General features: G+C 35.1%; 1 protein-coding gene across 2 annotated transcripts in view; it reads right to left on the minus strand.

Moving 5' to 3' along the window:
• The window catches only part of LOC148950373 (RAC serine/threonine-protein kinase-like), a 53,982-nt gene that overhangs the window by 5,677 nt on the left and 21,048 nt on the right, over positions 1-27,257 (minus strand). For both annotated transcript variants that reach the window (XM_089091579.1, XM_089091578.1), the window contains exons 5-10: positions 19,685-19,882; positions 13,963-14,154; positions 12,430-12,558; positions 8,902-9,039; positions 5,333-5,497; positions 1,459-1,677 (exon numbers count right to left, since the gene is read on the minus strand). In XM_089091579.1, the coding sequence (XP_088947705.1) occupies positions 1,465-1,677; positions 5,333-5,497; positions 8,902-9,039; positions 12,430-12,558; positions 13,963-14,154; positions 19,685-19,882 (1,035 nt within the window). In that variant the 3' untranslated portion in view covers positions 1,459-1,464. The remainder of the gene's footprint in view (positions 1-1,458; positions 1,678-5,332; positions 5,498-8,901; positions 9,040-12,429; positions 12,559-13,962; positions 14,155-19,684; positions 19,883-27,257) is intronic.

Raw genomic sequence — 27,257 nt, forward strand, 5'->3', positions numbered from 1 at the left:
TAGAAAGAGTTGGCAGAGACACTTCATTCCAAAGACTATTACCACCCAGATAAGTCATTCCTCTCTGCAAGTCTTACATTAAGCCTAGTTAAAAATTAATGTATTTACGCCTAATTCTATATTTTTGGACCAACAGGTTCCAATGTCAAAAATGACCATGAATAGAGCAAGTCTTCAACCTCCATTCATTACCATTTTGTAGTTATGTTGAAGGAGAAGTGCCATTGACATTTAAATCGTTTCACCACCGATGAAATCGTGTATTTTAATTCTTATCAGTTCACATGCAGAGTTCAACATTATGGTCATTCAGTCCAGAAAAAAGAGCAACACAAGATATAGTAGACACCTAGAAAGTGAGAGACCAAATTGAATTTACTATCTTTGATTATACTACTACTACTAACAAATCACCGAAGTACCAAGCCCCCTGAGGCCAACACAGCTACGCACGATACCTCCTCCATCCCAATCTATTCAAAGCCTCCCTTTTACACCCTCCCAGGAAGTTCCCATTTCTTTTAAATCTTTGTTTATGACGTCCTCCCACCCAGACGAGGGCGACCTGCTTTCCGTTTAGCTCTAGACGGTTGGCCGAAAGGACAATCTTCGGCAATCTGTCATCTTTCATCGCACAACGTGCTCTAGCCACCTCAATCTTTCTTTCATTAAAGCCCTAGAAAGCGGTATTGAACCACATTTTCCGTACAGCCTACTGTTTGAAATACGGTCAGTCAGCCGGGCACCCAGAACAATCCGTAAGCAATTTCTCTGGAAAACATTTAGCAAATCTTCATCTGCTTTTCGGAGCACCCATGCTTCACAGCCATATTTGACCACTGTCATCACTGTAGCTTCAAATATTCTAATCTTGCTTTGCAGACTTATCTTCCTATACTTCCGAATTTTTTTAAAAGTGAAAAAAACACCATGAGCCTTGGATATTGTACTTTTAACATCTTCACTGTTCCCACCGTCTTTCAAATAATACCACCAAGGCAAGTGAAGCTGCCCACCTGATCAATCTTTTCGTTACCCAACGTCACCTTTTCATCTTCACTTATTCCTAGCCTTAGTGACTTAGTCTGCTTAACAATAATTTTCAAACCTATTCTAGAACCTTTGATTATAATTGTGTAAAATCAGTCAAATCAATTCTCCATAACAATTATGACATATTTCAGATAAAAGCTCAGAACAAACAACAAACACAGGTGGCTTTTGATCACGGTTGCACTCTGAAAGGAAATTAAATGTTTACAGTTCTTTAACAACAGTTGAAGTATTCCAGTAATACAAGAATTAGAACTTCCTTCATATTTAACACTGGCAAGTATGAAGTTTCACCTAACCTATCTTGGAATAATACATAAAAAATTAACTTGACTCGTTTTGATGCTGACCCTCTAACCTCGTATATTAGCGAATTAATATTTAGCAAATTAAACAACTGGTCACCTGATTCTACGCTTGTGCTAAGGAATGGCTGCTTCCGAGAGTAGAGCTCAGGTCCGGGCAGTAACTGAATTGTTGAAAGTAGGGAGGCTCTACATCCTCACTGATGGCGCCAAGCGGACCTTCTGGAGGAGTCAGCTCCACAGATTCACCAGTGAACTCAGACTCGAAGTACCGTGTATCAATATCAGAAACAACTTGAGGCTTAAAGGGTGGTGGAACCTAGAAAAAAAAAAGATTAAAAGCCAACAAGCCAACAATCTCCAATAAAAAAAATTAATAATAATAAAAACATTCAATTTGAACTGACAAAAATCCTACATTTTCGAATAACAAAATTTAAAACAAAGGTCATCAGTTATCATACTGTTATTAGCATTGTGCTTTTATAAGTACTAGAAACGAGATATCTAACCGAATCGAAGGGGTAAAGCACATATTCCTTCCAAGACGAAAACTCAAAATATTTTTCTACCCCAATATTTCTTGTTTGTGAGCTGTAAGTACAAAAATTACAATATTTTCTCATCATTGCAAGGAAACCTTTGTGAATATAATGAAATTCGGTATACAGATTTCTAGAGACGACATACATCTTTTCTTCTTCGAACAGTTAGAAAGAAGACAGTAACGTCTATGAAGACACTATACCTCTCAGCTGAAGATAAGTACTGTTCCCTCATTGTGAAGTTATAATGTCTCTGAGGATTTCTTCGCCACTTCAAAGCATAACTACTTAAACAAAGCCAGCAAACACATGTAATTCTGAAGCACCTGTGATTCCCATGAAAAAGTGACCCCGCTATAAAATAATTACGTTTCACGCAACCTTTGCAAAAATAGACTTATTCTATGCTAAAGCTGGAATGGCCTCTGCTCTTTTTTTCTTGCTTTTTATTGTTTTTTTTCTTAACGTGTCTTGTTTTTTTTTCTGATGATAATTGTTTTTACTTTGTGTCTCTTCAGTTACGTATTTTTTGAAAAAAGACATTGGCTCCATTGGCTAGAGGCAAAATAATGATGAAACTATCTGTTTTAAAAAAGATTTACTCTACTCTACTAGTTCTCATGCCTTATTTGTAATAATATATATATATATATATATATATATATAGTATAATATAATAACATAACCTATAGTACAGTATCTATAATAATCTATAGTATAGTATAAACTAAAGTATACTCATACCTGTCGATAATATGCGCGAATTAATGAATATACGGTGTTCTTCCTTCGTTTTAACGTCACACTTACTCCAGACAAACGGAATATTTGAAAAATTAGAAATTGATATGACCAGCCTAAATCTTTAAACGTTGCACTATTTTCTTAATAAAGGCTTTCCACTGATACACTATCTTCATCTTTCTAACCAGATTGGGTTATAACCAGATATATATATATATATATATATATATATATATATATATATATATATATATATAAGTATTAATTAATATTAACATTGATATTTAATTAATTATTAAATAATTAATTTGATAATTATTAAAATTATTCTTAATTAATATATATATATATACACACACATATATATATATATATATATATATATATATATATATATATATATATATATATATATATATATATATATATATATATATATATGTAGTATAATATAATAACATAACCTATACTACAGTATCTATAATAATCTATAGTATAGTATAAACTAAAGTATACTCATACCTGTCGATAATATGCGCGAATTAATGAATATACGGTGTTCTTCCTTCGTTTTAACGTCACACTTACTCCAGACAAACGGAATATTTGAAAAATTAGAAATTGATATGACCAGCCTAAATCTTTAAACGTTGCACTATTTTCTTAATAAAGGCTTTCCACTGATACACTATCTTCATCTTTCTAACCAGATTGGGCTGAATTCTGCTGGGTATAGCTTTCGGCTTCTTAATTTAATTTAAAGAATATGCAATCCCTTCCATTAAGCGAAGCCTTCAGTGCCTTACGTAGCTTTTCACACTACAAAATTACGCAACACCGCGATGGCTTTTTGCCCTCAGGTCATTGTATAACATAAAGTTTCCTACTTAACTTAAGAAACATAGAAAATAGATTCAAACTCAATTTTTACATTAAGTTATATTTTAAAGTTTCCAATTTCAACAAAATAGATCTTTTCAAAAGGAAAAAATAAAAATGTTAGCATAAAGAACTAAAAACAAATATGTATAATTGAAGGTCATTAAGAATTTAAATTATAAATTCATAATATATAATAAAAATTATGATAATAGACTAATTAGGATATTTATCTTTTGCCAATATAGGAGCTGATATTCTAAATTGTTTCCTAGTTTTTTATTTCCCTAATGCAGCATTAAAATTATGGTTATTACATTTATTGTGTTGTAAAGCAGCGCTACAGCTTCCGCAGTTTGTTCTTGCTTATCAGCGGCCCTTAGCTCTGAAGATATGCAAGCTCAAAATTTCTCCTGGGCATAGGAATTGTGAAACAGGGCAGAAGAGTTCCAGTGGAGTTTGTAAATTTCCAGAAAGAATGAAGTTTTTTCACTCATGTTGTATATGCTTTCATATATATGGTACTTTCTTATATATAAAATTACTTTGTTCATTTACAAGTTTTTTTTTCTAAAATTATCCTGACACATCAAATTTTTTTCATAGCCTAGAGTTAACTTTTTTTTCTAGACAAGGACAATTTTTTTCCAACAAGAATAGATAGATCTTGATCTTCTACAAACTGGAGCTTACATTGCTTTTTCTGAAATGAGATTCCTTCTGCGACTTTTTTTGATTGTGAAGTTCCGATTTTACAACCTGCGCTAAGACCAAAAAAAAGAAGATACAAATGGACTTAATGAGTCTGGCTTCTGAAAAGTCTCTTGATTCTAAATTGGCTTGTTAAGTGGTAGATTATCGACAGCGGTCTAGATTGGGAGAATTTAATTTCCCTTGAAAACCTGACAACCAAATGCGAGAGTCCAAATCGTAAATGAAAAACAAAAGACCCGTGTTACCTTTTTACAGAAGCCCTTTCTTTATACCAATAACATATCCGTGTCAGCGACAAATATTGCTAATAGGCGTTGCAATAATAAAGTACATGGTAACGAATGCGTCTTGTATAACGTGTTGAAATAAAACTTTTGGAAGGAATATGGGGAACACTAGATAGTCATAGAATTGACTACCAAGTTGCTAGTATGATGCATCAAAATTTTGATTCTGCACTATCCAAGTATTCTATTTCCTTAGTGTCTGACTTGCTTACCGTTGCTAAATAAATGAATAAGAAGGTACAGATATTACCAAAATTACCGTTAATGACACGTGTAATTTGTTTTATGTATCATTAAAGGAGTCGGCTGGCATTTAATCAGTCAATCACGCCTCACCTAAGAAAGGCTCAACATTCCTAACCTAATTTTCTGTCCTGAATCGTACCAGGAAGGTTCAATGAAAATAGGAAAAAACTTGTCAGTGTTTTATCTAGATCTGGTTGCACGCCCTCCCCTGCTGCCCTTAGCGTTAAAATATTAAGAGGTGGTGGGATGGACTTCTTACATATCATGAGTTATTAGGACTTTCAATTTTCAAGATCTTCGATGCACACCAACTCATACATCCCCACAAAGAGACAGGAATAACAGATCTCTAGCTTTACCTCTTGTTCTACAGCAAATTTATGAAGAAACAAAAAATACACGCAAAATACATTTGTTTTTTATTTAGGTAGCGTTATGACACTATTGTCCTTGAGACACCTATACAAAATGTACTTTATATATTATCATACTACACTGAAAATTTTCTATTATAAGAAAAAAATAGAAATAGAGGTAAAAAAAAGAAAAAAAAACCAACCCTTCGGGCCAGAAGATCATTCCAACTGATTGGCAGAAAAAATATATGTCTCTGTATTTCCTTGAAGTCATCTGGACCACCACCAAGCCGACGAGTAGGAGATTTTGTCAGCATTCCAGATAAAAGATCCTTGGCTTCTGGACTGAGCTTCGGAGGAAAGCGCACCTTGTAACGAAAGAAAAATACGTACAAATTTTATTATATAGCTTTCTTTAAATTCTATTTACTGAAAAAACAACTACTGCCCGAGCTATGGCATTATTTTCTAGGAAAAATTTTTTTCTAGTGTTTCAGAGAACTAATGTTTCTTAATGGGTAAAAACGCTGTCATATCCCAGCATTCCATATTAAGATGACTCCAATATAAAATCATAGAATATTTTCTCTCTCAGGAGACATTGTATTCTACAAGAATAAAAAAAAAAAAAGTCTCCCACCATCTTTGAGAGTCCAATTTTTTTTTTTTTACAATTTACTTCTTTTTGTAACATAGTGCAGCTAAAATATCAGACTAGGGCCCAACTGAACATGACTGTAGGCAGCTACTTGTCACTAGCTTCTTTCGAGAAAAACTAACTGAAAATCTGGGTTATATGAAATGGTTTTTTACAAGCCATTTTCAGCAAGAAAACATCACAAACAGAGTAGAACACACCAAAGACATTAATAACAGGAACAAACAGAAATCAAGAATAACGATACTATAGTACTGTGATATAGCCCAACTGCTTTAGACCTTACACGGAAATAAACAAGAGAAGCACCAGAAAAAAGGTAAAAAAAAAAAAAAATACTACAATGACTTCATCTAACATTTGAACGAGGGAATTAAAGAATATATAATTATCAGCATGTTCTCGTTGAAATTTGATAATCCTATCCCCAATAGCAACGAAATGGTCAATAATTTTAAATCTTAAAAGAAATCAACAATTACTGGCCCATGGCAAGAAACCGAGAATATATTTACGAAAGCGCTAATAGTTTACATTTAAAAGGGCGATAGCTCACAACCTGAGATAGAAGCAGAGCCTTAAAAATAGAGGGACTAATATGTAGGTTATTAAATCCCTTACTTGCAATAAGAATTCTGTAAAAACACAGTACATGTCTGACGCGGTATCACCGTTCTTGTGTTGGAATATAAACTGACCATCGGAAGGATAATCCTGACTGGTCCTGCTGAATTTGTGCGACTGCATGCGCAAATGTTGAGAAAGATTATTCAGAGGCTAACAATACTAATGCCACAGAAATACTAAGAAATTAACCGTTATTTTGCTTCTGTTCCTACTCATTCTAAACCTAGCCAAACTTTGGACGCATCCCTGTCTTTGATTAGCCCCAACTGTTCTGCTTATCTTGAATCTACCTGTATATCTGAATGAAAGGCTGGATTCACAATCTTAAAAGCACAATAAGGTCAATGAACGGATTAATAAGAGAATAGAAATTCGGAAATAATCTTCAAGGTAAAACTATTTAATTTTAGTTATATTTTAATATGTAATAACGTTGATTACATAACTGATAAGCCAGCTGACAGCTTTGATTGTTCCATCCCCTCTTTCCATTCAGAAAGTCTCTGAACCAAGTTAGAATATAAAAAACCCCGGTACTTTACTACATATCCCAATACATTTGGTAACCCAAAAAGAATCTTTTGCCAAAACTCACATTTTACAATCCACTGAACATAATGATCCTGGAACAAACCCAGAGAATAATATTCAAAAGAGTTCAATCTGGAAGATCTACTCTGGTTCTCATCCATACAAAAGACAATTATCAGTCACACATATCTGGAAGTTCAAATGGATCAAGGATTGTAACATGGTTAATTGTGGCCTCGACTCGTCCACGACCATGTTGGTGACCGAGTCAAGACTAGTAATAAGATAACATAGGTCAATATCAGGATCCCTGCTTTTAGTCAGGTCAAAGAACATGAAACTGAAAAAATAAAAGGTTTCTGGAAGTTTGCATGACACAGTTGGTGCAAAATAGGGAATAGGGCTAAGCTTTTGAAGTGCTACTATCAACATTTTGTATTTTGACTTATGATAATTATTGAACTTCTTAGAAAAATTATCGCTTGTTCTATGTTTACGGAAATTAGAAACGGTAGTCTTTAAAAAGAATATAAAAAATAAACTGGGACTTTAAAGAGCTTCACAGAATAACCATCCCTTCCCTAGTGGGTCTACAAATCATACCTAAAAAAAACGAGCCTCCCCCAAGAAAAGAAATTAGTGGCAAGGAGTCTCATAGCATTCCCTCCTCACCACCAGCCTACCACAAAGATTCGATCTATGCATTATGGAAACCTGTGCTGGTCATCTTTTGGAAACCAAATTCAAGAGCAATTTCAAAGTAGGTAAATTTAGAAACCTTGGGTTAACTGCATCATCAGTTAAGGATATGGATCCTTCCTTCCAATGTTAAATCCTTAGCGAACCAAATAGAAGAGCTACAGATATCCCTAAGAAACATTTCCATTGGTGTGGCTTATATTTAGTGACAGTAACCCTTTTAATGGGGAATTTCAAAACCTGGTTTCAAAGAGGGGAACCGAAAAATTTTCAAACTACTACGTGTCTACACAGTAGGTTTTGTCTACACAAAACCTACGTCTGAATCTGCAAAGGTTTCTTATCATATTGTTTTATTTTTTCTGTACAAGGTCGAGAGCCTTTATCTTTCAGAGAATCATAATGGTACAGAGTGAAGTTAGAAGTATAAAGATGGTATGAAGACAAAATGGGTCAATTTATGGATCCCATCAAAACCGCCTGACTTTTTTGAAGAAGTTCAAAAATTGCCAAAAAGATGGGCAAAAGCTGTGGCTGGCGATGAAGATACTTCAAACCATCCATTAGCAACTACTAAAAAAAGTATTTAATTTCATTCCGGTTTTTGGCTACAGGCCTTGAGAAAATGGTCAACTATTAATTTTGAGGGTAGTACTTGTTATACAAAAATGAAACCTGGTCAAATCAAAATAAACTATTCAAATGAGAGAAGACAACCGATTCCCTTTCTTATTACATAATTCTGTGAACCGATTGGTTAGGATTGGATGATAGACAACTAAGGCGTACTCGAGTAACGTGTCTGGATACAGAACAAGGTAATATTATAAGTAAAGCAAATCTGCCCGATCTGATCCCATTGTATTGTTAGAACAGGTGTTCCTGTCGGGATTGGGTTTTGAATTTATGGAGTGAGGGGGAGAGCAACTTGTCCATACCCCAAATAGGCATATAATTGAAGCACAGGAATAAATGGGCAAAACATCGCAAATATCTCGATACTTGAACGGGAGGGGGGGGGGGCTTTTAAATTATCTCTTCTGAATAATTTTCGAAGTCTTTTACAACTATTTCGGGAGGATGGGACCTACCCTACTCCTCTACCGTGTTTGTGGGCAAGTACACCGAAATTTATATATTAACTGTTAATTAAATTTTTGATTTCTATCTGAAAAGTTATTAACTATTTATTCATTACTATTTAGCTAGATAGTAATATTTGTGATGGAAATTTCTATTATCAACGCAAGTACTTACTTCTTCCATAAGAATGAGTTCAAAGAGGATATCATGATCCCTGTTGTAGAAAGGCAGTCTTCCACACATCATTTCGTACATAACAACACCGAGGCCCCACCAGTCTACTGCTCGACCATAGTCGTTATCTTCTAATACCTATAACATAAAATATACATGCATGACTATAAACAATAATGATTAAGGTTAGAGGGTAGTTCTTGAACGGTGAAAAAGCTTTTTCAGACTATTAAATACATTTTAGGCTATCAAACAAAAATAAAAATTGACGTTAAAACTTGAAACAAAAAGAAATGTACGGTATATAAGAGAGGGTACTTTCCCTTCTCTTGCTCCACACTCTATGCAATAAAGTTGTACTAGTTCCTAGCTGAAAAGTATTTTGAGTGCAACAAATATGACCATTTGATGATTGCAAGCAGACCCCGGCGCCGCGCCGGTGGATCGACCGAACGCTACCAACGAAAGGCTCTGTTGACCGCCACCGGCGCGCCACCACCGGCAGAGGGGGCGGCGTTCGGCTGACTTTTTGCGGCAATTCTTTATTGCGTCAACCGCAAAGTCGGAGCTTTTCTTTCTCGCGTGGTTTAGTATTTCGATTTTCCTGATTAGAAATCAAGCAAGGCTTGCACTATCTTCGAATTTTCGGGTATTTCCCCGAAAATCTATGCGTCATCCCCCCAAAAAAATTTGGTTCCCCGAAAATCACCCAATCACGGTGCCACCTTTAGCGACTTATCACCGGTGACTTTCCCTGCCAAATATTGCTTTGCATACCATAATTCTTCATTACTCTCTTGTTCGTTAATTTTCGTCTCTTTTGTTATTTTGCATAAAAACCGGACAGATGCAATTGCAATATACACAGTTCTTCATATGTTGACAAAAAAAAGTATCGTCTTTAGAAATGATATTAAATCATTTCGAGTGCAGTTTCCCAATTACTATTTATTACATCATTTGTAGTCAAGAACTTTACTTTTAAGTTGAATAGAACGTATTCACTACTATACAGCTTCAGTTGGATTTTGAAATTAATAGTCGACAGATTGTTTCTGCAGCTGAATCGTAAGTTTGCAGAATTTTGTTTTCTTTTGCTGTTTATTGATAAGATTTTCTTAATGTTTAATACACAACTGTTGAAAGCCTGATAGATTAAAGAAAATACAATGTTCTTTCTGAAAAAATTTTAAGCTTCTGAAAAAATTTTAAGCTGTTTAACGTTATTTCGCGTGTTTGTTTGAACCATATAGTGACCTAGTTAATTATTAAGTATATGATTTTTTTTATGTAAAGCTGAGACGGTATCCTATCAAGGTGATATCCAGAGAGGGGGGAGGGTAGGGAGGTATTACATTTAAATTATGATATCTCGAATTTTTTTTATTGAAAGCAGGGATGCCAAAAATTTAATTATTTGTTTTAATTTAAAGCAGAGACAGTATCCTATCATGGTGGTACCCAGAGGGGGGGGGAGGGGGAGGGAGCTATTATATTTAAATGATAATACCTCGATTTTTTTTGAAAGCAGGGATGCCAATAAGTTAATTTTTTTTTTTTTTATTTAAAGCAGAGACAGTATCTTATCAAGATGGTATCCAGAGGGGGGGCATAGGGATTTATTATATTTAAGTGATAGTCCTTGATTTGTTTTATTGAAAGCAGGGATGACAAAAAGTAATTTTTTTAATTCAAAGTAGAGAACGCATTCTATCAAGGTGGTATCCAGAGGGGAGGGGTTAGGGAGGTATTATATTTAAATGATAATATCTCAAATATATTTATTTTTTAAAGCAGGGATGCCAAAAAGTTAATTATTTTTAATATAAAGCAGAGACGGTATCCTATCAAGGTGGTATCCAGAGGGGGGGGGGTAGTGAATTATTATATTTAATTTATAATACCTTGAATTGTTTTTAATGAAAGCGGGGATGACAAAAAGTTAATTTTTTTTTTTTAATTTAAAGCAGAGACGGATCTTGGAACATTATATGGCTGCTTTAAAAATAAAATAAAAAAGGGAGTGTGAATGAAGGTGAGAGACTTTTACAAGAATATGACAGTTTGGTTGCTACCAGTAGCTACGGGGTGGAGTATCCTATGAAAGTGTACTGTCAATATTTAAATTAGAAATTGTATTGTCTATAGCAAATGGGAATCACTTTTCCCTTTGATTCTCGAAGCATAGTTGAAGAAGACATACTTATCACAGTGCTTTCGCGGTCTTGCGTGTAATTTGTTCTTGCAGTATTATATTTCAACTTAAGCGTAGAGCAAACAGCTAAGGGGAGGGGCAAAGCCCTTCGCATAAAATGATAATTTCTTTTAGATAGATTAGATTTATAGACACATTTTCATGGCTCGTGGGGCTGGAAATTATGAAAACTATGGATCATTTCCTTTTGAATATAACAATTATTTTGCTCTTTAAAAATTTCCATCTTAAAAAGAATTTGGCGACTTAATGCATCATAAGTTTTTTTATGTCATAAAAACGGAAACAACATAATGATTATTATCTAGTGAATCATTAATTTCAAGTAAGAAAGATGCAATAGCTTTTTTTGTTGATAAGTCAGTTCTGAAACCATCATAATTTCTGAAAAATAATTTTTCCTACTAAGAAAGGGTATAAGATTATTTTTCAAAGCTTTCTCTAGAATTTTAGATAGCGGCAACTGTGAAGCAATTAGACGACAGATAATTTTATCGTTACATACAATCAATATAAACAAATACGGCTGCAAAATTACACCAGCAATACTTTAAAATACATGGGAAGAGAGCCCATCACAAGCTAGGGAGTTGCCATTTCTAAGTCCTTTAATTATTTCGTGAAATTCCGAAAAATTAATTGGTAGCAAAAAGTAGGTTTACATCAATTAGACGGGGAACGTATTGTATAAGCGTTGCAATTTCAGGCTGCCATACAATAGCAGATACATTGGCACTATTTTTTTAAATTCTGATTAAACTGATACGACACGGCCTCACCACCCCTAATCTCCCCTTGATTTTTAACAATCCATAACTCGGGATGTGGGATATATATACCCATCCCGTCCACTCATTCTACGGATAACACCAATTCTTCATACCGTAGGATATGATCCCTCCATTGATTTCTTTTTTGAAGAAAAACGTAAATGCTTTTTAATAAACAAGCTGAATTAGACAAGTTTTAGGTTTTACAAGATACATAGATAAACAAACTGATCAGTAAATCCTGAATATGGTGCGCAGCGCTCAAACAACATGCGTTCACTTTATGAACTAGTCAAATATGGTAAGTTCTTACCTTACGATGACTTACCACTAAAAACCAAGGGGCGTCTCTGGCGCCATTCGTTGATCTCGTCTATTTTACAAAATTTGCCCTTCCCTTCTGCTGAAATAATTTTGGGACCGTCTACTAAAGGATATTCATATACACATTCCTTTTTCTATAAGAATAACAGATAATCATCTGCGTGTTTCCAAGAAGTAATAATTTTCCTTTGTCCTTTCGATGGAGGAGAAAAAACTTACCTCAGGAGCGAGGTATTCGGGCGTTCCACAAAATGTTTTCGTTGTCCTCCCATAAGTTATTTGTTCTTTACATAGTCCAAAATCAGCAATTTTTATGTGTCCCTCTCTGTCCAACAAAAGATTTTCCAACTGTGAACATAAATTCGGCGTTATTTAGAACGACAAAATTTTACATAGTGATAAAATTGGATATCATATCACTACATAAAACCCACAAAGACATAAAATGCAATTATATTGCTAAATATATAGACATTGATATATGAGCTATACACAGGTTAAACTGCACAAGTCCATAAGACATACAATGCGATAAATTAGTAAGGAACTATAAGAAAGACTAATTGCTGATTAACACGTTTCGACTACATTGTATTTATTATTGTGGAAAAGACTTCATTTTTGGGTCCTTGTTAAAGGCTCAATCAAAACGAGATTTTACAAAGACTCAGTCTGTTCCAAAATTGACGATTCTTTAAAGCCAGTGACTAGATTTTACTTTTAATTTAAATTTTGAAACCAGCCAATGCCATTGTGTTTTATCTCAACGTTGTGATTCCAAATGTTACGAATCATATTTATCGAAGGATTGGTTAAATGTTAAAACTACATTTTATTCAATTTAACTCCAGCGGTGGATACTATCTAAATCAATATTGTGAATCGGATTAGTATTCAAGCGAATCCACACAACAGCAGCAATTATTACAAACATTCAATAATTTAGTAAAATTTCATCGTGGATGGATCTTCATACGTTTAAATATAAAGAATTTGCTGGAATTAATATAGTCTAATAAGCTGCTCTAGAATGTTTGGCATTCGATAGCCTAAATTTTTGTCGTTATTTTCAGAATTTATTTTCATTTTCAGGATATGGTTCCGAAAGAACCAGATTGAGTGTGTCGACGCTGAAAAAAAAAGAAAAAAAAGAAAAAAAAAAAGTCGATTTTGCATTTTTAAGGCTCATATATGAGTTTCATATAAGTTTCAATTGGAATTATGTACAAATTACAAGATTATATTTAATTTGGACTTCATTTTATTAGCTATTGATGATACGGCTGGCGACACCAATGGGCTGTCTTATACATCATTCTATCATTTTTGTATGCTTCTTAATGATTATAGATATATATATACTTTACAGAATAACGAAGAATAACGATATCATGGCGGCTAAAAGACTATTGAGTCTTATAAACTAGCTTTTTGTTTTCTGCATGCTTCTAAAACCATATACTGCTTTTCGTTTTGGTTTTGTGTTTCCAGTAAACTACTATTTACTTGTAATGTATGCAAGTTTTTAATGGGTTTTAACTTCAGATTCTAAGCGCAAATTCCAAAGAAACTACTAATTGCAGATAGTTTATTCTCCTTGAAAATGAATAGAATCTATTTAATCTTATAACTTAATAGGTAGAAAAAAAAACGAGATAAACGCCCAAAATACGTTCATCCAACTTTGGGCTCACTAACTCCTCGACTAGGACAGCACTACATTTACATATATATAGTCTTTTGTCAACTTACTTTTAGATCTCTGTAGATAATTCCGTTATCATGAAGATATCCAAGCGCACAAGCGATTTCTGCTCCATAAAACCGCGTTCTTTCTTCTGAGAATACACGTTCTCTGCTCAAATGGAAAAATAATTCGCCACCATTGACATATTCCATAACGAAACACAATCGCTCAGCAGTCTGAAAGCTGTACTTCAAAGACTAAAAAGTAATTAGTTAACAGCTTTACAGCTTTAAACGAATGCCAACTTCAAACGAATTAGAAACAGAAACTGAATAATTAAAATCAACAAATTAACTGAAAAGAATCCTAGTTCATCCGATTTTGGAAATCTACCAAAGGAAAAAAAAAAAGAAAAAAGAGTGCGGATTCATGTTCTCCGAACAATACCTAATCGCCACATTTTTGAATGAAAGAAAAAACGACTTTTTTTTAGTAAAAAGAGTTTTATTAATAAAAATAAAAGTGAAACCTGCACATATTGAACCTTTTTAAGAATCACAATCTTTTTTATTTGTGCGACTAGAGAGCTAAAACGAGTCTGTAGTTTCTCTAGCCTCCTCCCCTCCCTTCGGTAACTTTTTAGCGAAAAGGTAGGCATGCGGCAATTTATTTGTGGTGGAATCATACAAGAATTTACTATCCATAATCTTGGAGGTAACACTTGATCAGAGACCTCTAACCACCAACCTCATTCTACCTCTAACTCACAATTCTCACTACCATTTTATACAGAAGGGTAGGCAGGCAGCATCTTGTCACGCAGGATTTTCAGAACTAGAATATAGGAGGCGTAGATTGGAGGCATATTGTACCTTGTTTGAGCCAAATTTACAAAAAAAACTTTTTTAATGAGTGTGATTATAGATGTAAATTGGGTCTGAGATCCTGCTATACCCCTCTGATGGTCACACCGTCAACTTTTTAGCACAAGAGTAGGCATGTATAACCTTTCGGAATAGAAATCAAGCAAACATTTCCAAAATGTATCATTGAAGGGCCAAGGTGGGCTAGCTGCTAGTCAAACAACACCGCCTCGTCCTTTCTGTTCCAATTGCCAACATTTTCTTTAGCAGAAAGATGGGAATGCTGTATTATGTTTCAACTGATATCACGCAGAAAATTTCAATCTGTTCGATTAGAAGACAAGAGGGGCTCTTTTATAATCCCTCTCACTCACCCCCCCCCCCTTGCCAGCTTTTTAGTAGACGAACGCACATTGAATCTTCTTACAACAAGAATCATAAAAGAATTTTCAGTCAGCGTGTTTGGAGGCAAAAAGTGGGAATGTAACTCCTACGAATCCCATTAATTGTTCCGGAGAAAAGCAAGCATAACGCATAAGCGGGCTCGTATCACCTCCAACGTCCCCCGCCCCTCTCGTCACCAGCTTTTTGCTAAATCCAATTCCTTTTTTTGTCCAATATCCTCGACTTCCTATAAATACCCGGCTTTAAAAAGCTTTTTTGTTTCATTCGAAACTTTAACCTTAAGATCCGTGACAAACCATAGTTGATGCTTACAAGAAAATTAAACTATTTTCAAAATTCAAAATTATTAAATCTAAGGAACATATTGAAAGAAATCAAACGATGTAAGACATAATTTCACCTTAATAGTCTGATATTTATCAATGATCATGCTTTTTTTAGGGTAAGAACGCTACTTTCCTTCGCAAACTGTCAACACTTTATATCCTGAAAAACATAAAAAAAAAAAAAAAAAATCCAACCACTTCAGGTCCAACATGGGACATCGAAGCCATTGTTAAAAAGATTGGGACTGAAAACCGCAAACTGCTTCCTTTTGGTCATGCAATTCCTGGCTGCGACACAACTTCTCGTCTACATGAACTTGGCAAAGGGATTGCACTTCAACGGCTGAGAGATAACGAACAGGTTGGGGAAAATGCTTCGACATTTTCTCGAATTGATGCTTCGAAAAAAGAGATTAAAGTAGCCGGAAAGGCTACACTTTCTTTATTGTACTGTGGAAAATCTACTGACAATCTTGACAGTTACCGACACTGAGCCTTTCAGTAGAAAGTAGCAACGTCTACAACTTTCGCCAATCCCCAAGATTTACCTCCTACTTCAGCAGCAGCGAAATTTCACTTTTCAACTATCTTTAAGCCTACCTATCTTCAAGTACAACCTATCTTCAAGTACAAGATTGGATTGGGCTTCAGAGCCCCGCCCTTGATCCTGAGAATTGAGGATGGAGACTTAAGAACGACATACTGTACCCTATCATACGGATCTTCCAGCACCATCAAAGAAAATTCTCACCGTCATGAAGTATGGTTGTAAGGGATCCTGTGATAGTGACCGGTGCAGCTGTCATCAAAATGACATCGAATGCAACATTGCTTGCAAATTTTGCAAAGGAACTAGTTACTCTAATGTTCAGGTCCAAATCGAAGAGGAAGAAGATATGTCATCAATTAAATGGTGAATCCCCAATCCTTTTGCAATTTCAAATTATCTTTGATTTTTTGTTCAAATTAAAATCAATGATTTAGCTAGCTGTGAGACTGAACATGAGCGTTCAAAACAAAAACAAAGTGCATATTCGTGATCTACGTGCCAGATTTACCTATTACCGACTTTCTATACGTGCAAATTGGCTGTTTTTAAAAAGTCGTCATTTTAGAAGAAAAGAAGAAAAAAGGTCAATTTCGCCTCTTCCAATTTTGGCAGATTTTTTATATGTCGTAGAGAATTTTTTTCCAGTTCGAATGGTACCAAAATCAAAACTATTACAATTTGTTTGAGGTTAAAACTTAGATTGACTTGTACTATATTAGGAATTAAGGCTTTGTCTATATCTTCTATATGCTGGCGTAGACGTTTTCTAAATTCTGATAGGTTTTGCCAACCTAGTAATTGCCGCAGTCACGTGGTATTCGATAAACCCCTCTTTGGCGAGTAACTGAGGTTTTATCTTTTCCAGAGTTTAAGAAATTTGTGATTTTAGCATTATTAGTGAAAACTACATTCAGCTTATATTTTGTGCAAACATTTTTCAATTTTGTTGTGATTTTTGGAAAGAATGGAAAATAGATTATATTTGAGGGCTTATCAGGAGCCTCACATTGTAAAAGACCTTTGGTTTCGTGGGAGTGTATTTTTAGTCTATGGCGAATTGTATTACTGACAAAAAGAATGAGATACCCATTACCAAAAAGAATATCTCTGATAAAATTTATTGATGCTGTTATGTAAGAATCTGAGCAGATGTTCAGGGCACGATCAATGAGAGAACTTACAACTGCTCTTTTAACTTGTGGGAGGTGATTTGGTTTAAAATGAAGATATCTATTGCTTGCGTCGGTTTTCTGTAGATAGTAAAATCCACCTTATCAATACTACGAATTACTAACACATCTAAAAACGGTATTTTGTTTTCAATTTCAGGGTAAATTGCAGATTTCTGTCATAAGTATCAACATGATCTAAAAACCAGTAATTTCAGTTTCCCCATAATTCCAAAGTTATATTACGTCACCTATGCAGCGTCCCCAAGAGATGTGTAATAAATAATCGTCAGTATGACAGTTAATTTTTCTATATCATCCCCCACTTTCACAAACCCCATTCCTCCCAAAATCTCTGTCACATGCATTTAACTACTTGGGGTGACAATTACTGCTGACTTGAAGTGGGTCATCCATGTTCAAAACATCCTCAAACAAGATACACCTTCGGTTTCCCTTCTAAAACTTTTGATAAAATTTTCTCGTCCCCCCAAGGATCTTCTCAGAATTTATTGTTCTTTTATCCGGCCAATACTTCTTGTCCAGAGTGGCATTTTAGTCTTTCTTCAGAGCATATCTATATGATTGAAAATGTCCAAAAACGAGCATTTAGAATCATAAGTGATGAAGGGAAGATTCCATATCATTATCTACTAGGTAATTTCAAGCTCACCACGTTGGCCGAGAGAAGGAACCTCCTGTGCCTTCCTTTCGGTACCAAGACCCTGTCTGTTCCCCGATTACGTTTCATCATCCCCGAATCCTACCATCCCGCCCGCAATAGACCGTCCCGTATAAAATCCCAAAAAGTCCCCAAATTGACTCCCATCCCCGATATCGCAAGATATCGCAAGAGTTTTGTTCTGAGTTTTGTTGAGCTGTATAATAACCAGGAAATCTAGTCATTAATTTTATTGTTATCTATTCAGTTTTTTACTTTTCAACTAAGTGTTAACTCTTTTTTACGTACTTAGTACAATGAATTATGTCTGACGTTAAGGTCAATTTCTTTCGATACGATATTCATATATATACTTGTGTTTTTTACGTAAAATTCAAATTCAGCCACCATGCTGTGATAGAAATTTTTAAGATAACTTCTATATGTAAAAAAAAAAAAAAAAAAAAAAAAAAAAAAAAAAAAAAAATCAAAGCAAAATTTTCAAGGTTCTCGACACAAATATTCACCAGTAGCCCGGATAGAGGTGCTCCCATTAGTAGTACCTTATTTTGCTGATAATAGGAATCACGGAACTAAAAATACATTGAAAACTTATTACAAATTTTAAATAGAGTCATGTCATTAAACTTTGCAATCAATTCCTGTAACTGAATCTTCGGTTAAATGATAATTCTCTCCTATTTTGTTTTTTAATAATTTTTAGAAATAGCCACATGTATATTCGTATACAATGGAAACAATGTCAAAACTATTAACTATTATGTTTTCTGATATACTTGTGCTTTTAAGTTTTTCAACTAAATCTGCCGAATTACTGATGTAGGAGTTTTGGGAATACAGTAAAGGTTTTAAAGCTGTACAAGCCATTTTCCAATAGTAAAAGTGGGAGCTTTAGTACATGCAACGATAGGTCTTAACGGAATACCTTGTTTATGTAGTTTTGGTAAACAAGAAAATCTTAGATAGAAGCTACCACGGGGACAAAATTTATTGTATAATTGTGGGGTAATCTTACCATTCTCTTTTAGCTGGTTTCTCATCGAAGATTCATCCCTCAAGCTTTCAAATTTTTTATAAAGTCGTTCCTTTGACAAGCGAAAATCATGGCTAAACAAATTCCTTTGCAATCTAACAACCTGAGAAAAATCAACGGTGGACAGGTTTTCAAATAAAAAATTTTCACGAGATTTTCTTTCAGAAGAAACAGCATGTCTGCCAGTTCCGGTTGAACTTCGTTAAAGTAATGATGCTAGGGCTGTTTTAAAAGTTTTTGCTCCCATTGGCAGATAGGGGTAAGAGAAGTCCCCTTTGCTGTCTAGATACTAACTTCTGTCCAATGTGTGGCGCAGAGTACGACCTTTTTCATCTTGTTCTTGGTTACTAGAGACTGAACGATCTCAGGAAACATTGTTTTAGTGTTGATACAGGGAAGTTACGATGATTTGAAAATCTCGATATTACAACTTTTTTGCAGTCATGAAATATGTTACTTCCGTTGTGTATCTTGGTATTATATATGTAAATGTTAAGTTTAATAAATTAATATTAAATTCAAGGTATTTTTTTATACCTTGGGATCACACTCTTGGGATTTTTTTTAATAAAAAAAATCCTGAATTTGAATCACAATGCATTAAAATATGTCGAGATTGCTCGGGTTTTAAAGAACGTATTTGTTTTTTTTTTGTCTTTAAGAAGAAAGAAATATGGCACTCCTTGACTTGAATTTGATTTTATAACTCTAATAAAAGACTAAGAATAGAAGTAAAAACAAAAACAAGAAAACGCTTACAATTAAGAATGGATGATTTGTGGTTTGTAGGACTCTGTTCTCAGTCAATGTATGAGCCACTTCGTCTTTAGCAATGATGACCTCTTTTTTGAGAATTTTGATTGCATAAAGGTGACACGTTGTCTTTTCTCGGCACAAAATAACTTTCCCAAATGTCCCTTTTCCAAGCACTTTCAAAAATTCAAAATTCTCCAGTGTCTGAAAGGAATTCGAAAAATATTGAGTAAATTAAAATAAATCCTAGAATTACAAACATAAATTCCTTAGGAGGGGGAGAGGGCATCTTTGAGACTTGGGGGGTTGTTTCCACTGTTTATAGTTACATTCACAGATGATGCAATTTAGTCAGAGCTAAGAAAATAAAAACTAATTTTATCTATTAGGCTATTTTCAACAAATCATGTAAATTCAATCCATCATGTAAAATTCAATCAATACATGCAACAACAAAATAATTGATATTAAGAACAGTATAAATATTATCAAGAATAAGGATGAAAAAAACCTAAGATGCATATTGGAATTGTAGTTTTATGAAGTAACATTTTCTAGTCTCCCGAATTAAATTTTAAGCTTATGTCTGTTGTGATTAATGACTTAAACAATTTCATCCTAACATTCAAAGCGACGTCTTGTTTATATATGTTTTTGATAAGGCATTTTTATTGGTCATAAGTGATCAATAAATGATGCCTATTCATACGTACATTTTTCTCCTTTATTTAAATGAAATTTGTGGATTTGCATACGATAGAGACTTGTATAGCAGAGCTGTACAGCTCCAGAATTGACTCGAGACTAAATCCAATTGCATGAGACTCAATTTGAACTTTAATTTACTCTACTCGAAAGCTTACTAAATGAATGTTTTATATTTATCTTCTTTTAATGTTTCATTGAACCAACACAGTACAAGTTATACATGTCAACTTATAACAAGGCAGACAGAGGTAGAAAAAAAAAAAAACCCATAGTTTAAAAAAGAGAAAGAAGAAGAAGGGAGAAGAAAAAAAAGAAAAAAGTATCGGAGGAAAAATGTAATTGGATATAGAGCCGGTACTATAGACCGATACTATAGGCTGAACGAACCATCTTCTTTGAATTCTTTTAAAATGTGAGCAGGCGGATGAGATCCTAATTCTTATAGCTAATTTATTATCAAGTTTTTAAAGTTTGTGCTTGGTGACCCCATGAACATAGCATCTAAGTCCAGTTTCAACAACTGCGCAGCGACAATTTATAGAATTAATTTATTTATCAGTACTGCATAACCAACTACTATTCTACAAGAAGTATTTCTTTTTGTTCTAACCATAGCTTATTATTAATTAAAAAAATAAAGCTTTTCCGAGGGAAGTACTGAGCGAAGTTGAAAGTTAAACTGGACAACAATTATTGCTTCACAACTTATCTAACATATATGAATAACACTATAACAAATAAACCAACTAATTATCTTTCCCTATTTTTCTAGAACTATAGAAACCAAGCACTTTACTCAAAACACAAAACAATATAGGAGTTTTGGTACAGTAAAAGCAAACTAATTAAGGACACGTTTTACAGAATAGAAATATTATCAATCCCGGTTAGGATCAATCCCTTTTAAGATTAAAATAACAGTCCATTTTAGGCTTTTGCTTTATTTTTTTTTTTACGTTTAGTTTGGCATTACTTCAGCACAATGGCTCAGTCCAATGACTGAATCTCGTTTTGGTTTTGAAAAGAACATATCATGATTAGTTTGTACACAAGTTCGAAGTAAAGCAATCTTGATAACATTAGGACAAATTCTTACAATGTAAGACTGTATATTACCCAATATTGGCATTATAGCTGGCAAGACCAAAATGATGCTTGACAAATCAATCCAATATTTCTGTATGCTGTTCAATTATTTCGCGGTTATTATAAAAATATTCAGTTTTACACTTGTGTTTTTAAGATAATTTTAAATGTATACTGAAAGTCACTGATGTCACAACTGGTGTAAGACTATGAAATGCCTTATCGATTCGTTTAGTGTTGTCAGGCTACCTTTTGACTCTTAAATCAATAATCCTGTTTTTTATACTTGACTTTTGTGTTTTCAGTAAAGCGCTAGTTTTGTATAATCCTAAAGGGAAACACAATTAGTTGGTTTATTTGTACTAGTTTTATTGATTTTATTTAGTTTTACACTTACGTTTTTAAGATAATTTTAAATGTATACTGAAAGTCACTGATGTCGCAACTGGTGTAAGACTATGAAATGTTGATTCTGAATTGAAGCTATCAAGTATTTTGCAGTAGGTTGCATCAAGATATGGCTAATTGTAGACAGAGAAAAGCCAAAACAGATAGTCCAAGTAATTCAGAGGCAAATTTTTAAATGGCTGGGGCAGGGGTAAATGACGGGAGAATGCATTCGGCCTCAACCGAGTCCGTTGATTTTGAATTGAAGTTATCAAGTATTCTGCAGTAGGTTGCATAGGTTGCATCAAGACATGGCTAATTGTAGACAGAGAAAAGCCAAAACAGATAGTCCAAGTAATTGAGAGGCAATGATAGATAGGCTGTGAAGTAATAATTTTTGTTCTTTTTATGTTTCAACTTCGCTCTTTACTTCCCTCGGAAAAACTTAGTTTTTTTTATAATTAATCTTTGTTCGTTTTTGATTAAAATTTAATGTAGAAACAACGTTGCCATTATCTTTTTTATTTATACAGAATAATGTATGTTCGTTTTAAGTTTTAATGGCACTCCTTAGTTTCAGCTGAAAAACTTATTTTTAACGTAGTTCCTAATTATCACCGATCTAGGGGAGATAAGACACCTATAGAAAATACTGCAAACAACCTTGACAGCTACAGAAAACCTTCAGTCTATAACATGAAGTCCAATAGCCCCAGCTTTCCACTTGAGACACGACACCAAAAGTGTCGTTTTTAGTGCCATTTGGAACTTGATAATGGTGGAATTTATATGAAAGACGTAGATATGTGCAATATCTTTTATATGAGCTATAAAAGATCTGTCAACCATGTTCTGGTAGCCTGCTAGTCCCAACCCTTGAGAAATGGCACAAAGTGTCATTTTAGTGCCATATGGCACTTGCAGATGGCAGAATTTATAAAAGGCACCTAGATATGAGAAACAGCTTTTGAATGATTTTCTTGTGTTTCAAGGAGGGGGACTATAACTTCCCTGTACAAAGTTTCGACCATGTTGATTCCAATGGTACACTTTTCATTTTGATCTGACGCCATTTTGAGGGGTTTGAGGCTTTTTTTGAAATCACCATAAATTTCCTTTCTCAATAAACTTTTACTTTTAAGACGAACCGAAATAATAGTTAACATTCCTGAGTCAGTGTTAGATGGGAATTTTTTTTTTTCACCAGGCAGTTTTTTTCAAAGCGTGTTTTTTAATTTTTGGTTACTATGGGCTGTGGTTCGCTCTTTACTAGGTTACAGCTACCGCTGCAACCATGATATCTTTCCGGGACATGCTTTAAAAAATGAGCCTAGAAAATGACTGAAAAAATAATAACAGACATCGATACCAGTGTCCCCGATACGATATATGCGATGCCAATACGCCCGATACTGAAACACGCGATATCGATACACCCGATACCAAATACAGCCCTTCCCCACGGACTATGGAGGGCTATATTATCATCAAAACCATACATATTGGACCTTTGAACTATGTTGAACAAAATGGCTATCTCGAAATTTTGATTGGATGACTTTGGGGGGAGGGGGCCTGTAGGGAAGGAGGGGGGGGGCTAGTTGCCCTCCAATCTTTTTGGTCACTTAAAAAGGGCACTAACAAATTTAAATTCCTTTCAAATGAGCCATTAAACATCTCTCTATGATGTTCTGGTCATTCGCTTGCCCTGGTGAAAAAAAGGAGACAGATCAGTGCTACCGATGCAAAAAAGCGATTTTCTTTTTTGTTTAAGGAGGGGGACTGTAATTTCCCTGGCTTAGGTTTTCGACTATGCTGATTCCAATGGTGTACTTTTCATCTGACACCATTTTCGAGAGGTTTCAGGCTTTTTCGAAATCACCATAAATATTTTTTCGCAAAAAACTTTTACTTTTAAAACGAACCGAAATATTAGTACGGTTCGAATATAAGAACGATGTTGGCACAATGTATTATTTATTATTTTTTTCATTTTTTTTTCAGCGTAGTTGATTTCCAGATAAAAAATATATTTTTGAGGAGGACACTCCCCCACAGCTCTCAGGGCAAGTGTTGTAAGTTATGGCCTGGGGGCATATAAGGTTTTTAAAGAAGGCGTTGTCGTCAAAACTTCAAAAAAGGCTCATTCGATTGGAAATTCAAAGGGCTAGTGCCCTTTTCAATAGTCGAAAGTGATTTGAAGGCAACTAACCCACCTTTCACGCCCAACTTTTCCCCAAACACATCCAATCAAAATTTTTAAATAGCCATTTTATTAACATATTTGAAAATTTTGGAAATTATGTCTTTTAGGATGAACCCCCCCCCCCACAGCCCTCAGGGCAAGAGTTGTAAGTTGTGCCCTGGGGGCATATAAAGTTTTTATTGAAAGCATTGCCGTAGAAACTTCAAAAGGGCTCATTCAATTGGAAATTGAAAGGACTAGTGCCTTTTTTAATAGTTGAAAGTGATTGGATAGCGACTACCGCCCTTCTCAGTTCCTCCATTTTCCCAAACACATCCAATCAAAATTTTGAGAAATTATTTTGTTCAACGTAGTTAAAAGTTCTGGAAATTAGGTCTTTTAGGAAGATAACCCCCCAGAGCCCTCAGTGCAAGGGTTGTAAGCTTTGCCCTGGGGGCATATAAGGTTTATGTAGAAAGTTGTTGTATAAATCATAGGAAGCGCAATCGCACTGCGTAAGTAAAGAACGATATTGGCACAATGTATTATATTTTTTTCCATACTAGGGCACTTTCTATCGAAGAAGTTGACGTAGAAACTTCGAAAAGGGCTCATTCGATTGTAAATTGGAGTGACTCGTGCCCTTTTTAATAGTCGAAAGTGATTGGAGGGCATCTAGCCCCCCCCCCCCCCACGCCCATCATTCCCCCAAACACATCCAATCAAAATTTTGAGATAGCCATTTTGTTCACCGTAGTTCCAAATAGAAAATCTGTTTTTGAGGAGGACACTCCCCCACAAGCCTCAGGGCAAGGGTTCTAAGTTATGCCCTGGAGGCATATAAGAACAATGTTGGCAAAATGCATTATTTATTAATTTTTTCCTTTAGAGCAGGGCACTACGTATCAAAGAAGTTGTCGTAAAAACTTCGAAAAGGGCTCACTCAATTGGAAATTGGAGTGCCTTGTGCCCTTTTTAATAGTCGAAAGTGATTGGAAGACAACTAACACCCCTTCCACACCCACCATTTCCCGAAACACATCCAATTAAAATTTTGAGATAGCCATTTTGTTCAGCGTAATTGATTTCCACATAAAAATTACGTTTTTGAGGAGGACAGTCCCCCACAGCCCCCCAGGGCAAAAGTTGTAAGTTATGCCCTGAGGGCATATAAGGTTTTCATAGCACGCTTCGTTGTAGTAACTTAAAAAAGACTCTTTCGATTAGAAATTGAAATGACTAGTGCCCTTTTTAATAGTCGAAAGTGATTGGAAGACAATTGGCACCCCATCCACGTCCATTATTACCCCAAACACATTCAATAAAAATTTTGAGACAGCCAATTTGTCCCACGACGTTCAATGTTCAGGAAATTATATATTTGAGTAGGACACTCCACCCAGAGTCTTCAGAGCAAGGGTTATAAGTTATGCCCTGGGGGCAAATAAGGATTTTATTGAAATCTTTGTCGTAGAAACTTGAAAAAGGGCTCATTCGATTTGAAATTCAAAGGGCTAGTGCTCTTTTTAATAGTCGAGAGTGATTTGAGGGCAACTAACCCCCCTCTCATGCCCACCTTTTCCCCAAACACATCCATTCAAAATTTTTAGATAGCCATTTTATTCAACGTAGTTGAAACTTTGACAAATTAGGTCTTTAAGGATGAAAACCCCTCTCCCCACAGCCCTCAGGGCAAGGGTTGTAAGTTCTGCCCTGGGGGCATATAAAGCTTTTATTGAAAACGTTGCAGTAGAAACTTCAAAAGGGCTCATCCAATTGGAAATTGAGAGGGCTAGTGCCTTTTTTAATAGTTGAAAGAGATTGGATAGTGACTAACGCCCTTCTCACGCCCACCATTTTCCCAAACACATCCAATCAAAATTTTGAGATATCCATTGTGTTCATCGTAGTTGAGATTTCTGGAAATTAGGTCTTATAGGATGATAACCCCCTCAGAGCCCTCAGTGCAAGGGTTTTAAGTTATGCCCTGGGGGCATATAAGAACGAGGTTGGCACAGTGCATTATTTATTAATTTTTTCCTTTAGAGCAGGGCTCTACGTATCGAAGAAGTTGTCGTAAAAACTTCGAAAAGGGCTCATTCAATTGGAAATTGGAGTGGCTTGTGCCCTTTTTAATAGTCGAAAGTGATTGGAAGACAACTAACACTCCTTCCATACCCACCATTTCCCGAAACACATCCAATTAAAATGTTGAGATAGCAGTTTTGTTCAGCGTAGTGGATTTCCACATAGAAATTATGTTTTTGAGGAGGACAGTCCCCTACAGCCCCCCAGGGCAAGGGTTGTAAGTTATGTCTTGGGGGCATATAAGGTTTTTTATAGAAGGCGTTGTCGTAGAAACTTCAAAAAAGGCTCATTCGATTGGAAATTCAAAGGGCAAGTGCCCTTTTTAAGAGTCGAAAGTGATTGGACGGCAACTAACACCCCTCTCACGCCCACCTTTTCCCGAAACACATTCAATCAAAATTTTGAGATAGCCATTTTGTTCAACGTAGTTTTAAGTTCTGCAAATTAGGTTTTTGAGGATGACACCCCCCACAGCCCTCAGGGCAAGGGTTGTAAAATTATGCCCAGGGGGAATATAAGGTTTTTATAGAACGCGTTGTCGTAGAAACTTCAAAAAGTGCTCATTAGATTGCAAATTGAAATGGCTAGTTCCTTTTTTAATAGTCGAAAGTAATAGGAAAGCCAATAACACCCCATCCCTGCCCACCATTTCCCCAAACACATCCAATAAAGAATTTGAGATAGCTATTTTGTTCAACGCAGTTAAAAGTTATGGAAATTATATCTTTGAGCAGGACACTCCCACCACATTCTTCAGGGCAAGGGTTATAAGTTATGCCCTGGGGGCATATATGGTTTTTATTGAAATATTTGTCGTAGAAACTTTAAAAAAGGCTCATTCGATTGGAAATTCTGAGGGCTAGTGTTTTAATAGTCGAAAGTGATTTGAGGGATTCTAACCCCCCTCTCACGCCCAACTTTTCCCCAAAAACATCCAATCAAAATTCTTAGATAGCCATTTTATTCAACATAGTTGAAAGTTTTGGAAATTAGGTCTTAAAGATGACAGCCCCCCCCCCCCACAGCCCTCAGGGCAAGAGTTGTAAATTATGCCCTGGGGGCATATAAGGTTTTTATTGAAAGCGTTGTCGTAGAAATTTCAAAAGGGGTCATTCAATTTGAAAT

The sequence above is a fragment of the Artemia sp. Qi Xiang Cuo genome, chromosome 7 (genome assembly GCF_049724085.1).
Source record: "Artemia sp. Qi Xiang Cuo chromosome 7, ASM4972408v1, whole genome shotgun sequence".
Lineage (NCBI taxonomy): Eukaryota > Metazoa > Arthropoda > Branchiopoda > Anostraca > Artemiidae > Artemia > Artemia sp. Qi Xiang Cuo.